This window comes from Wickerhamiella sorbophila (genome assembly GCF_002251995.1).
Source record: "Wickerhamiella sorbophila strain DS02 chromosome Unknown contig2, whole genome shotgun sequence".
NCBI classification, from domain to species: Eukaryota; Fungi; Ascomycota; class Dipodascomycetes; order Dipodascales; family Trichomonascaceae; genus Wickerhamiella; species Wickerhamiella sorbophila.
The window spans coordinates 2407141-2419359 of NW_020194005.1; the positions used below are offsets into that span (position 1 = coordinate 2407141).

Genomic DNA, 12219 nt, shown 5'->3' on the forward strand with positions numbered 1-12219 from the left:
TTTAGTGCCTCTTACCCGGAGGGAGGAAGTGCTAAATTCAGTAATAATTAGTAGGATGAACTACGTTAACATTATAAATAATCAAGCGAGCTCCGAGATAACGGGCTCAGTTTTAGTACCGACGGTTGAAGCGTCATCCTCGTGATCGTAGACACGAGTTATATGATTCCGGGGCCAGCCCTTGGAGTCAATTTCACATTTGGATTCCAGTCTGTAGCCACCAAAGTATGGGATAGCCACAAAAAAGATAAGCCAATAGATAAATCCACCGCCAAACAAACCCAGGCCTACAACACAGTGAAGATAGTAGGGCAAGCTTTCGTAGACGTTCTGACCTGCATCAGGGGGGATAAATGGAGCTGCGACCAAATACAGAGATGCCAAAAAGAAAAACACTGCCACAGGCAAAGTAGCCTTGAGAGGAGGATCCCAATCAGGCCAGTACTTGTGCTTATCTTTGGTAAGGTAAATCACAATCAGTCCGAAGGACACAGCTGCATTGACCACTGACAGTGGATAAGAAATCAAATTCAAAATAAAATTGTAAGCATCTCCAGGCGGTGGTGCTAAAAGAATAATCATAGAAACACCCCAGTGCTCGAATAGGCCCATAAACGGCGTGTTGAACGGCCGAGATGTAGCCCACAGTTGGGAGAATGGCAAGACGCCTTCACGGCCGAGTTCCTGAACAATGCGGCCTTGTGAGTAAATAACAGCAAGCACGTTACCCAGGGCTGATAGAGCAACAAAAACCGACAAGGCTTTGGCGCCCTTCTCACCCCAAACGACTCGGAAAAACTCTGCAGCCACAATTCGGCCTGAGGACTTCATGATATCGAGCGGAACAACGGCAAAATATGCAATATTCACAAGCATATAAAGAATAGCCACCGAAATAAGAGCTGTGGGAGCAGCATATTTCAAGATTCTATTCGGGTTTTTGGCCTCGGCTAAGGCGTAGTTTGCGTTACTGTAACCGACAAAAGACCAAATGATATTGTACAAAGCCATGACTACTCCGTAGCCACTTGTCGAATCGGCAGTGTTGGTGAAAGAATCGTGGAAGTTACCAGTTTCCTTGATTCCACCGCCTCCACCAAGAGCAACGAAACCGATGATAATCATCATTCCAATAACAACCAGCTTGAACAATCCCAAGACGTTTTGCAAAGCTAGTCCAGCACGTTTGAAAGTACCGTGAAGCAAAAACGAAAAGGTCAAGCATGCTACACCAATACCCCGCTGGTTCCAGCGGGTGACTTCTTTTCCTGCGGCGACCAGGATATACTCACCAAAGACGACCGAGTTGGAAGCAGCCCAGCCGAGCAAGAATGCATAGGCGGCGTAACAGCAAAGAGCCAAAAACTTTGGTTTGCGGTAAAAGTATTCGAGGTAGTTCTTCTCACCACCATTCTTAGGAATCTGTGATCCCCACTCCATATACACCATTAAACCAGAAAGCGCAATCAGCGAACCCACAGCCCAAAGAATCAGCGATAAACCAACGGATCCCGCCAGCGAGTAGATGGTGGCTGGGGTAGCAAAAATACCCGTTCCAATAATGCGGTTGAGAATCAGGAAAATAGCTGAGACCATACCAATAGAGCGCTGGCCTTCAGGTGTAATGACACCTCTATTTTCAGGCGGAGGATTGCCTGTCTCGATACTCACTTCGCTGGCATCTGAAGAATTTTCCGCAGACGTGCTACTACTAAAGTAGCCCTTGATGTCTTTCCCGAACATCTTATAAGATAGTGGACAGAGATTTTCTCTGAGGTTTTCTCAGCCACTCTGTCTGATTTTTATCCCCTCAGGATCTTTGGTTGCGGTTTCGCCGTATTGTAGTATATATACGCAGCTGCACGCACCAGGCAGCTGCAAGGGACTGCAGGTTTTTATCCGGGAATAAGTTGGGTCTGTGCGACTCTGGGCACACAGATTGGGTATTTAAAACCATAAACCTCAATAATGTTACAAACGCACCGTGCATTTCAATTTTTAAAAGTTTTCTGCCCCTATTAACCCCGTATCCTTAATACGCTCGTCGAATGCCGGCACTAGGGGCGAGGATCAGTGTAAGTCACGTGAACTGACTCAATACTATCGTCTGTCCCATGCATCCGCCCGGGTAAAGACGGTAGGGTTCCCTGTGTGGCTATGGGACTCTCTACACATTCACACTTTTATTCCCGAAGTTTTTCTACGTTTAATATCCGAAGCTGACCGTGGCATCATAAAATTCGATTCAGACCCGCGATGATCCAGATCGAGCACAGATCATTCGCCGAAAATCTCCCGCGCAGTTCGCCCACAGCCGCAACGCCAAGACCCCTGACCATCCGCTCTAAGGATCGAAAAAACAGGCTTTTACCAAATCTATAAATCGACGGTGCTTTTTAAATGTATAGATCTAGTTCGCTTCTGCAGGGCGCTTCATTTTCCAGCTCTTTTTTTCACTCCCGGCGGCCTTTTCGTCTACCTCGTCTACCTGCATCTGGTCGCTGCTGAATAAACCTGCTTTTCATATCGCCCCAGAGTGATATGCAGGGCGCGATAAATGACATTGTGCAATATAACGAGCTCTGGCATGAGAATTCGCAACAATGGGGGCTGTGCCCTCCAATTGCATTGTTTGACTCTGTAGGTGGCTTATGAGGCAGGTTAGCGGTCACTTACGTGCGATTCAAAAGAGATCAACCGGCTGAAACACTTTTAAAATAGCTGGAACTGACTTCTTCGGGCGATATTATTACCCATAGAGACTTTTTTGTCAACTGCAACCTAGAAATGCCCAACAGAATGGTTTTGATACAAATTACCACGTAACTAAAAATTTCCACTAGAAGCGTTAGTGGTTTAGTGGTAAAATGCGTCGTTGCCATCGATGCGCCCCCGGTTCGATTCCGGGCTAACGCATCCTTTTTTTTTTCTGGCTTACTGCTCTCTCATCTCCCAAAGTGAGCTGGTATGGATAGAAAGTCCATACTAAAACAGTTTCATGAGGACCTGACACCAAAGAATATCTCTCAGGAACATGTTGGCTTTATCAACTCTTTAGACTTGGATCCTGCAGAGTCTCGATATTTGCTTTGCGGGGCTGCAGACTCGAGCGTTTCCATCTGGGACACTTGGGTGTTTGGATCTTCGCGATCACTGAACCAGAAAATCCAGCCTATATTGCATACTCAGAGACACGATGCGCATAAATACGGTGTTTCGAAAGCTTCATGGTGGCCAATGGATACAGGAATGTTCGTGACGGCCAGTTTTGACTCGACGGTGAAATTATGGGATACAAATAGCGGTGAGTCGGTATATTCTTTCGATATGGAGCATCGTGTTTACAATATTGATATTAATCCTTTGAATACAAACGGTTTGGTCGCAGTGGGTATGGATCATCCTTACTGTCGTCTTCTTGATCTCCGCATCGCCACGTCTGCACACACATTGAAAGGGCATTCTGGGCGAATTATAAGCACCAAGTGGAACCCCATGAATGAATATATCCTAGCTTCGGCTGGTTCCGACGGAACAGTGCGGATATGGGATATAAGACAAGCTGCTAGCTGTGTGTCAAGTATGGACATGATGCGGACTGATCAAGACCTTGATCTAACCCCAATCGATTATAGACGAGCTCACCGCAGCTCTGTAAATGGACTCTGCTGGTTTCCCACGGGAACCAGGCTGATCTCACTAGGCAACGATAACAAATCACGTGTGTGGTCATTGAGTGTGCCAGGTGGGATTAACGAGTCTATAAACTACGGGCCCTTGGTTCAAAATCGCCACTTACAGACTCTTGATCCGGTATTGAGCCATCTTGGTGATCTAGAAACCCCATATCTCTTTGTGCCTTCGGATACAGGTGACATTCTCGTGTTCCAAGCATTGGATGGACGGCTGGTACGGAAATTAGAGTCTCCCGAAGGGTACAAAGCATCCAGATATGCATGCATCGTCAAAGGCGAACCCAAGACTGCTGTTTACTACTCGGGAAATGGCAATGGAGCGATAACAGAATGGACGGCCCTCGAACAAGACACAAGTGACGACGAAGATAATGAGTTAGTCTCTGCTACGGTCGGTGATTATTTGAATTGATATTTATTCGCGTGTAATTAAATAACCGCTACCTTTTTCACGCGGGCTCATGTACCTCCCGCACCGGCTGGGCATCTTGGTCAGCTCGATGTCGGAAAGATTTCGACTAAGTGTTGGAGTGGTTTTGAGGCCGCAGTACGAGCACAGTGTGGCATCAAATGCCGCATTGACCGCTACACAACGATTTCTGCACGTTTGTGATGGTAACGACAGTATTGAGCACCTTTCAAAATCTCTAAATGATTCTTTCAACCGAGCGCTAGGAAAAACTGTAATTGGCAATAAAAATATGCTGGCTACAAGCGATTCCTATGTGATCAATTCGGCATATTCTGTTAGAGACGTGTTTGATGTAAAAGACAAGCTCTACTGGGTTGTAGATCAAGTTCAACCGCTTGGCTCAGTTTCGTCCACAAATGGCAAACATCAATCCAGGACGCATGCTAGTGCTGCTTCTGAAACCCGCAATCTCGCCAGCTCGGGTGAGTCTCCTGTATTATCTGAACCAGCTCGTCCTCTCCAGGTACCTGACTCTACGCCAGCTATGGATTCGGTTCCGTTGGCTACGTTTGCAAGAGACAGGGCTCTTGAGAACAGGTCTGGAAAACAACCCAAAAATGCGGAACGACCAGCAGCTTCAAAGAAAACACAAAAGGATAGCTCAATTCCTAACAATGGGGACTCACCAAAGGCTTCTGCAAAAAACAACGTCTTGGATCTGAAATCATTGGATAAAAGGGTCACCAGCCATCAAGATTTCTCTGCTTTAGATGAAATTTCCAGTTTTGGAAGTGTTCAAGAAGCAGAAATTCCGATCCGGGATTTTGTTATCAATTTTTGGAAGCGAGACGGTCTGGTCGCTAGTAAGTCTGTGCTGAATAGGGAGATTCAAGAGCTCAAAGAAAAGTGGGGGGTTATCAAATCCAGTTCCACGAATAGAAACGAAATGATAACTCGTCTAATTGATAGTTTCCCGGATATTCTCGCTCGTGATAAGAAAAAAAGAGCAATCAAAGCAGCCAAGTTCAAGGAAGCCAAAGAGGCTAGAGAAGCTAAAGCCAAAGAATTGAAAAATAACGAAATCAAAGCGAAGGAAGTAAAAGCCACGGCAATTGAAGGCTCAAGCGAGACCCAGGATATTGAAGAAACCAGGGCCCAGTCCGGATCACCTCTGTCTGAGCCTGAGAAAAATACTCAGGGTCTTGTGGCTAGCCATAGCGAAGAGCCTTCGAGTGAAGCTGTGGCTAGCGAATCTCAAGTGGACAAAATTTCTTCTAATGAGGTTCAGGTAAATGAGCCTAATGCGGTTACCAAAGCTAATGTTTCCATTGCTCCCCCTAAGACACCATCAGGACTTAAACCAATTGCTCAGTCGACACCCGCGGTCAATCAAAATAATAATAATAACAATCAGTCGGATTCTGAGCAGTCTGATACGGTTGTAACGGGTAAAAAACGACCTCTACGGCGTAAAATCAATCGCGTTGTAGCTCTCGAAGCTGAAACACCCATTGAACGGAATGTCGACAATACCATCCGATTTGGAACTGCTCCAGATTCGGATTCGGAGAACAGCGATGGAGGACCGATTCGCAAACGGCGGGCAGTTGCTCCTCCGCGCTCTGCCACGCCTGACGAAAGTACTCTGCGAGCTCCGCTTACCCCCACTCCTGCAAAGAAGCCAGTCAACACACCAACCAAAAAGCCCAATGATTCACTGAAACCTACGCCCAAATCTGTGATCAAACCACAAGAAACGCCGTTGTCAAAGCCCTCAAAACCAAGACATAGCATCGGGTTACGCTCACTGTCGGCACTGGAAAATATCGATACTGACGTGCACGAAGGCAGGTCCATGACTACCTCCAATCCTAACGTCACACCCAAAATACCTGATCCGCCAGAGACTTCAGATGAAGAGAGTTTATCTGAAAGCTCCGATGATAGCTCTAGCGACAGTTCGGACAGTGATAGTGGGAATGAGTCCGTCCCACAAAAGAAGATTGCAGGTAAACGCGAAAAAGAAAAACGCAATCGCAGCGGATTCTCAGGGCTATTGTCAGACTCGTCGAAACTCAGATGAGAAAACTAGAGAAGAAAAAAAATTAGGAAATAATTATGAGATTAATTGATTAAGTTTGAAAAGTCCTCAAGCATTAGATGTCACACGTTGAATTTCGCGCAGATCCTCTGCTGGAACGGGCTGATCAACGAATAAGCTAATGGGATCAGTACTGACTGGAGGTGTAGCGGACTCGTTCAATGCACCCTTGATCCAGTTGGCTTCAAGAATTTGTGGCGCTCGCAGACGGTCAGCAGCTGGTTGGAAACACCCATCAACCACCGCTTGACCTCCGGCCCATGGGGAATCCGGAGGTTCGTCCTTGCGTTTATACCATGCCCAGTCAATTCTTGCAATTCTCTGGGCGGTGCGAAGTCGAGCTCGACGCCCTTCAAGAGGGGGAGCATTAGGAGGAGGGTCAAATGGAAGTCTACCTTCGAGTACGGCATAAAGCAAAGCGCCCAGCGCCCAACAGTCTGTAACTCGTCCATCATAAGGTTGGCCCATAAGAATTTCAGGGGGGACATAGTCTTCGCTTCCGCATCTCGTAGTGAGTAAAGGATTGTCAGGGTCAATAGTGCGAGCAAGCCCCAAGTCTGTCACAATACAAATAGGATGCGGGTAAGAAATAGGGTCTTCTAACGCTAGTAGTTCAGCTGCCGGCAGCGTCACTAAAACGTTTTCGAGTTTGATATCACGATGTACCACGTAGTTTTGGTGGAGATAAGCAACCGCGCTCACGACATCAGCAAACATTCGACGAACAAGGTTCGCCGACAGATCCACACGATGGACAGACACAAGTTCAAATAAGTCGCCACCCGCACAATAAGGAAGGACAACCAAGGCACGTGCCTCGTCGATGTTGAAGGCAATTATTGACATTAGGTTGGGGTGGGAGAGCGATTTAACGAGCTCCACATCGCGCCTCAGTGCTTCCTCCAATTGTAATCTCTCCGGGGTGTGCGCTTTGCCCAGAGATGTTATCTTGACAGCAACAAATGTTGCTCTGGCTCTATAAATAAGCTCTGGGTGCACTTGGGAAAGCGTAGGGGTCGCCAAAATAACCTGGCTGAAGGAGCCCTTTCCAAGGAACCTTACGCGATCCCAGGTGGTCTTCTTAAGACTTGGTGTGAATGCAATGTAAACGTCGGCTTTGTCCTTGAACCTGTCACCCATATCAGGCAGTACAAAGTCTTCATGAACCACAGGAAGCTCGGGGCCCGGCGAGCCGCGGGGAGTTTCTGTGCGAGATTCGACACGAACCTCACGATGTAATCTAACAGAATTTACTCGCTGCAAAGTCGAATGTGGCCGCGGAGATGTGCGCTTGGGCAAACTAATTGGTGCATCAAGAACCTGGGGCCGAGCAATAACATTGGAGCCAAAACGGGTAGTTGGCGACATCAGCGGACTATTTGGATCCATGCCGCCATGCACTACACGTCTTGACATTGAGGGTTGGCGTACAATGGCATCCATAGGCGCTTCTGCTCCAGAGAACACCGCAAACACGCTTTGGCCATCATCGGGTCTAGGGGAAGGTAACTGGGATAACTCGTTGAAGTCATCTAGATCGCTGCTGGCTGATCCCGCAGACACATTACGCTGTGCTGATCCATAGATGGCTTCAGCCGCCGTCTGTAGCTTTAGATGAGGCTTCGAAATGTCATCTGGAGGGGGGGCACTTCGCGAGGCCATTTCCCGCAGCTGCTTAGTAGGAAGACTGGTGGCTGGGAATGTGCGACAGATAAATGTGCCAGACCGGAAGCCTTGATGCTGTCAGTGAAATTGGGCTATCAAGGACGGTCTTTTGGATGCTTTTATAATTGATTATTGCTGCTTGATGGAGACGTTGTGTCGTATATCTACACGTTTTGTTGTGAACAAAAATTAGGTTACGTGGGTGGTGTTTTTGGTCTATGCGGACGGCAAAGGTTGCTGCGTTGAACCACAGGAGAAAAAATGAGCGGCGCGGTTTCAATGCCTCATGTAAAACATCAAGCATCGGATAATGTGCTTCAATTGAACTCTAGACTGTTGCAGAAAACCAGCCGCTCTGTTTCAGGATCTTTGTCCTTAGTCATGGAGCCGGCCCTGCCGCACATCACAGAAGGCTATGTGTCTTTGCGCCATGTGGTGAACGCACTAGTGACCAAAATCTATGCAGAACTCACAGGGATACTCCAAAAACTTCCGAGCATCCCTAATGATGCGGCAAGAAAGCGGGCTTTCTTGGAATTTGTTGTCGCGGCTCGTCAAGAGGTTGTGAAGCTTTATGTTCTATGCAAATGGGCCGTGGTTGCACCAGATATCTCCAAATCAATTGATATTACTTCATGGTTAAGAGGACAGCACAACTGTTTCATTAATGTCATTGCCGCACTGTTTCATTTGCAACAAGACATGGGTGCTGCCAAACTACATCACGCTGATATAGAAACCGCACTACACGTTCTCAAATACGGAAAGACTCAGAATTCCACTTATGGTTTCGTGGCGCCGGCGCCTTTAGAGTCCCAAGAGATCCTGGCTGTTCTCAAAAACCTCAACGTCCTCTTGTCTATTCGCCTGGCTTTGAGCGAAAAACTACCTTCTCATTACCGTAATTATTCGATCCAGAACGGCAGGGTAAGATTCAAAGTACCAGGATCTTTCTGGGTAGACCTGAGTGTTGCAGACGATGCCGTGGATGCTCGGTTTTTCTACATCGATTTTGGATTTGACTTTAAATCCAAGTGCTCGATTCATGCTGCATTAAGATCTCGGCTGGAGGCTGCTGCCAATGAAAAGCTTGCAACTCAGTCTTTGAAAGAGAGCCTAGACTGGCTCTTGGTATTCACTTCGAATTATAAGCTCACTCTTGTTAGCCAGCAGTTGGTCAAACTCGAGCATGGGCTGTGGTACGATGTACTGGAGCACAAGTTCAATGCATCCAGTGGAACGCTCCAAATAAGATATTGGACAACCAAAAAGGGGTCGTACAAACTTGAACTATCTGTCACCAACGCCGCATCCGTGGCCTTCGCACCTTTGGCCGCTCGCTGGTCGATCGACGAAAAAGAACAAACACTTCCACCGGCAGTGATGGGCGAATTCGGTGCTACTGATCTGGATGTTGGTGCCTTGTTGAATAGACTAACAACCTACCATGTCAAGCAGCTGGTGGACGAACTTGCGAGACCGGGAATCGTCCCTGCTAGCGATTCAGCAGTTATCATGTCAATTGAAAATGCCAAGGCACTGAAAATTGCAATCGACCACTCTTCAGGAATCTTTAGTGTTCAAAGCGAAGGCCAAGTGGTTGGGGCGGGCGAAGCTTTGAACGAACTGAAAGACCTAAGTGAAGTTGGGCCTGTGATTGACAAAATCCGAGTATTGACGAAAATGGACCAAATTTCTCGACGTGCCGAAGCTGCTGGGTGGATTGCCAGACCAGGGATTAGGCTGCCGCCGGCGGATATGGCCAAATTCAATCCCGAAACGCTCGCGGTGCTGGCACTGCGAATGCCGGCTTGGCCGCAAGGATGGTATGTTGCCGTGGGACTTACATCCTGCGGAGAAAAGGTATGGGCAGCAGCTCAAATGAAGACGCAACAAAGAAGATGGCAATTGGATACCCTGCATCTAATTTCCGTATCGGACGACATGGACTACGCGCTTTTTGATCGACTGGCAGCATTTTGCACATCTCAGTTTGCATTGTTTGATTTATGTCGTCAATTAGACGATGTTGGAGTTCGCCATGTTCCAGGGAGCCAAAAATTACAACTTGTACTTGATAGGCGGACATTAGTTCCTTCGGCGAATTGGGCCCATTCGGCACTGATACTAGACTGGACGCCAAGGAAAATCACAGTAAGGGGGTGTGCACGAGCAAAGAGGTTTGCAGAGTTGGGCGAGTCTGGAATGTCTAACGGATTGTCGATTACTGCTACTGGCGAATTCACTATTGAACTAGATGCTAAGAACGACCTGCTGGCACGCTTGCGGGCCCAGTTGGCGCGACTCGAGCGTATTGCCGCAGCTTTACGCCTGGCAAGATTTCTTAAACTCGAGGTAATCGAAGCATCACCATCCCTGCTATCTTTGGGATATGCCGGTGGAAAAGCTCGTCTCACGGTGAGTGGAGAAAACTTGGAGAGTATCGAGCTGGCTAAAGACAACCCCCAGAAAATACTGTCGCCTTTCTTACCTCCGCTACTCGCACAAGGCGGGCTCGGTACCGTTGTAAAGTTCCTTAGCCAAACGTTCCCGCTGTTTGAGCTTTTGGCAACAACTCGAGTGACTGTCCTACCCCGCGGAGCCACTCATTTGCTCGTTCGTCGTTCATTGGGCATGTCAGATCCGGAACTCGAGGTGCAAGTCCGGTATTGGCGAGCTTCACCGGTCGTCTATGTCACGGCGAATGCAGCCGCTGCCGCAAGCCCGGTTGTGAACGAGTTTTTCACTCGGCCGGTCAGCCCCGCAACCACACCACTGCGCCAGGCGGTCGTGATTAATATGAGCGGAGTGCAGGCGGTAGAGCGGCTTCTGAAAGCACTATAGCCATAGCAGAAATGTTAAATAACGAAGTACTATAAACTGGCATCACCATCACGGTACTTGAAGACAAGAGGCGAGGTGGGAATGTTACGCTCGAACTTAGTGCCGTCAGGACGCTGGGGAGGGATGATGGGATCGGGATGCTTGTATTTTTCCAGCAAAGACTCGGTCTGCTTGACGAGGAAATCAATGCGGTACTTGTCCGTGACGTCCTTGTTCTCGTCGAACTGGGCGCGGATTTCGAGTGCCTTGGCACGCCAGAGATCCCGGCGGTTAATCCACGACTTGGTAAGGCGCAGCGACTGGCGGTACAGCGACGAAACCAGCCGTTTGTGTTGTTCCTGCAACGACATTGGACCAAGTTGACAAAGCCGGGTAGCTGGTTGGGCTACTTTTTCCCTTTTACACACGCCCTAACCTCGACGAACCCCCGTCACCCTGCTGGGTGTATACTGACGTAAGAAAAGGGTCCCGGAGAGGAGAATGGAAGATGAGCTGGAGACGTGGTTGAGGCCGTTGAATGCGTTTGTGGAGTATGCGTCTGAGACAGAGGAGATTTTGAAGCGGCGAGAAAGCAAGGCGCGCGAGGCCGAGCAGGATCAGTGGCTTGCATCGCACTTCATCAACCTGCGTCAAGCCGCAGAAGCCAATGCTGAAATTTGCCGGAAGATAGCCCAGATCGGCGTCGAGATGCTCGATGAAGAATCCATCAAGGTGCTGGGTGATGAGGAGTTCAAGGCGACGCCATTAGATGCTGAGAAAGTCCGATCAACGCTTCGCCAGTTCGCACGGGAGTGGTCGTCGGACGGAAGATCAGAGCGTGCTGCATGTTTTGACCGAATCGTCACGGCTCTGCTGAAGGAGTTCCCAGATGGAAAGGCGAAAGTTGTTGTCCCCGGCTCGGGACTCGGCAGATTGCCGTGTGAGCTAGCGAAATATGGGTTTCATGCAGTTGGCAACGAGTTCTCAGTGCACATGGTTTATGCGTCCAACTTCATTTTAAACCTATCGCCGAGCGCAAACTATACTTCAATTCATCCCTATATTCATAATTATTCGCACATCAGGACACGGGCCGACCAGCTAGCTCCAGTGAGCATTCCAGACATGTGGCCGGCAGAAAGCTTGGCTGGAGAGCTTGAAATGGCAGTAGGCGATTTTATCGAGTCATTTGCAGAGGCTGATCCTGTGGACGCAGTAGCGACCGCGTTTTTCCTGGATACTACAGACGATATTTATACCACGATCAACACAATCTCTAACCTGGTGCGACCGGGCGGGATATGGACCAACTTCGGGCCGTTACTTTGGCATTTCGACGGCGATCCCGACCGGTGCGGGCTCGAACTTTGTATGGAGGATTTGATTACTCTCATCAAAAGCAGCGGATGGTCTATTACTACCCTGGAAACCGACGTCGAGACCACCTATTGTCAAAGCCCTAATGCGATGGGGGGCTTTGTGTATAAATGCCTGTTCTTTGTGGCAAAACGGATATAGCTGAA

General features: G+C 48.4%; 7 protein-coding genes across 7 annotated transcripts; 4 read left to right on the forward strand and 3 right to left on the reverse strand.

The window, feature by feature from the left end:
- Positions 1-81: 81 nt before the first annotated feature.
- B9G98_04652 (High-affinity methionine permease) lies at positions 82-1743 on the reverse strand (the record flags this gene model as incomplete). Its single annotated transcript, XM_024811209.1, has 1 exon — positions 82-1743. The coding sequence occupies one exon, from the start codon at positions 1741-1743 to the stop codon at positions 82-84; it is 1662 nt and encodes a 553-aa protein (XP_024666977.1).
- A 1224-nt stretch (positions 1744-2967) lies between these two features.
- On the forward strand, positions 2968-4107 carry B9G98_04653 (DNA excision repair protein ERCC-8; the record flags this gene model as incomplete). The annotated part of the gene is made up of 1 exon (XM_024811210.1): positions 2968-4107. The coding sequence occupies one exon, from the start codon at positions 2968-2970 to the stop codon at positions 4105-4107; it is 1140 nt and encodes a 379-aa protein (XP_024666978.1).
- Positions 4108-4195: 88 nt separating this feature from the next.
- B9G98_04654 (hypothetical protein) lies at positions 4196-6190 on the forward strand (the record flags this gene model as incomplete). Its single annotated transcript, XM_024811211.1, has 1 exon — positions 4196-6190. The coding sequence occupies one exon, from the start codon at positions 4196-4198 to the stop codon at positions 6188-6190; it is 1995 nt and encodes a 664-aa protein (XP_024666979.1).
- Positions 6191-6256: 66 nt separating this feature from the next.
- On the reverse strand, positions 6257-7870 carry B9G98_04655 (Serine/threonine-protein kinase PRR1; the record flags this gene model as incomplete). Its single annotated transcript, XM_024811212.1, has 1 exon — positions 6257-7870. The coding sequence occupies one exon, from the start codon at positions 7868-7870 to the stop codon at positions 6257-6259; it is 1614 nt and encodes a 537-aa protein (XP_024666980.1).
- A 384-nt stretch (positions 7871-8254) lies between these two features.
- Positions 8255-10717, forward strand: B9G98_04656 (Mediator of RNA polymerase II transcription subunit 14; the record flags this gene model as incomplete). Its single annotated transcript, XM_024811213.1, has 1 exon — positions 8255-10717. One exon carries the CDS (start codon positions 8255-8257, stop codon positions 10715-10717), a length of 2463 nt encoding a protein of 820 aa, XP_024666981.1.
- Positions 10718-10746: 29 nt separating this feature from the next.
- On the reverse strand, positions 10747-11067 carry B9G98_04657 (NADH dehydrogenase [ubiquinone] 1 beta subcomplex subunit 9; the record flags this gene model as incomplete). Its single annotated transcript, XM_024811214.1, has 1 exon — positions 10747-11067. One exon carries the CDS (start codon positions 11065-11067, stop codon positions 10747-10749), a length of 321 nt encoding a protein of 106 aa, XP_024666982.1.
- A 130-nt stretch (positions 11068-11197) lies between these two features.
- B9G98_04658 (Carnosine N-methyltransferase) lies at positions 11198-12214 on the forward strand (the record flags this gene model as incomplete). Its single annotated transcript, XM_024811215.1, has 1 exon — positions 11198-12214. The coding sequence occupies one exon, from the start codon at positions 11198-11200 to the stop codon at positions 12212-12214; it is 1017 nt and encodes a 338-aa protein (XP_024666983.1).
- Between the last annotated feature and the right edge of the window lie 5 nt (positions 12215-12219).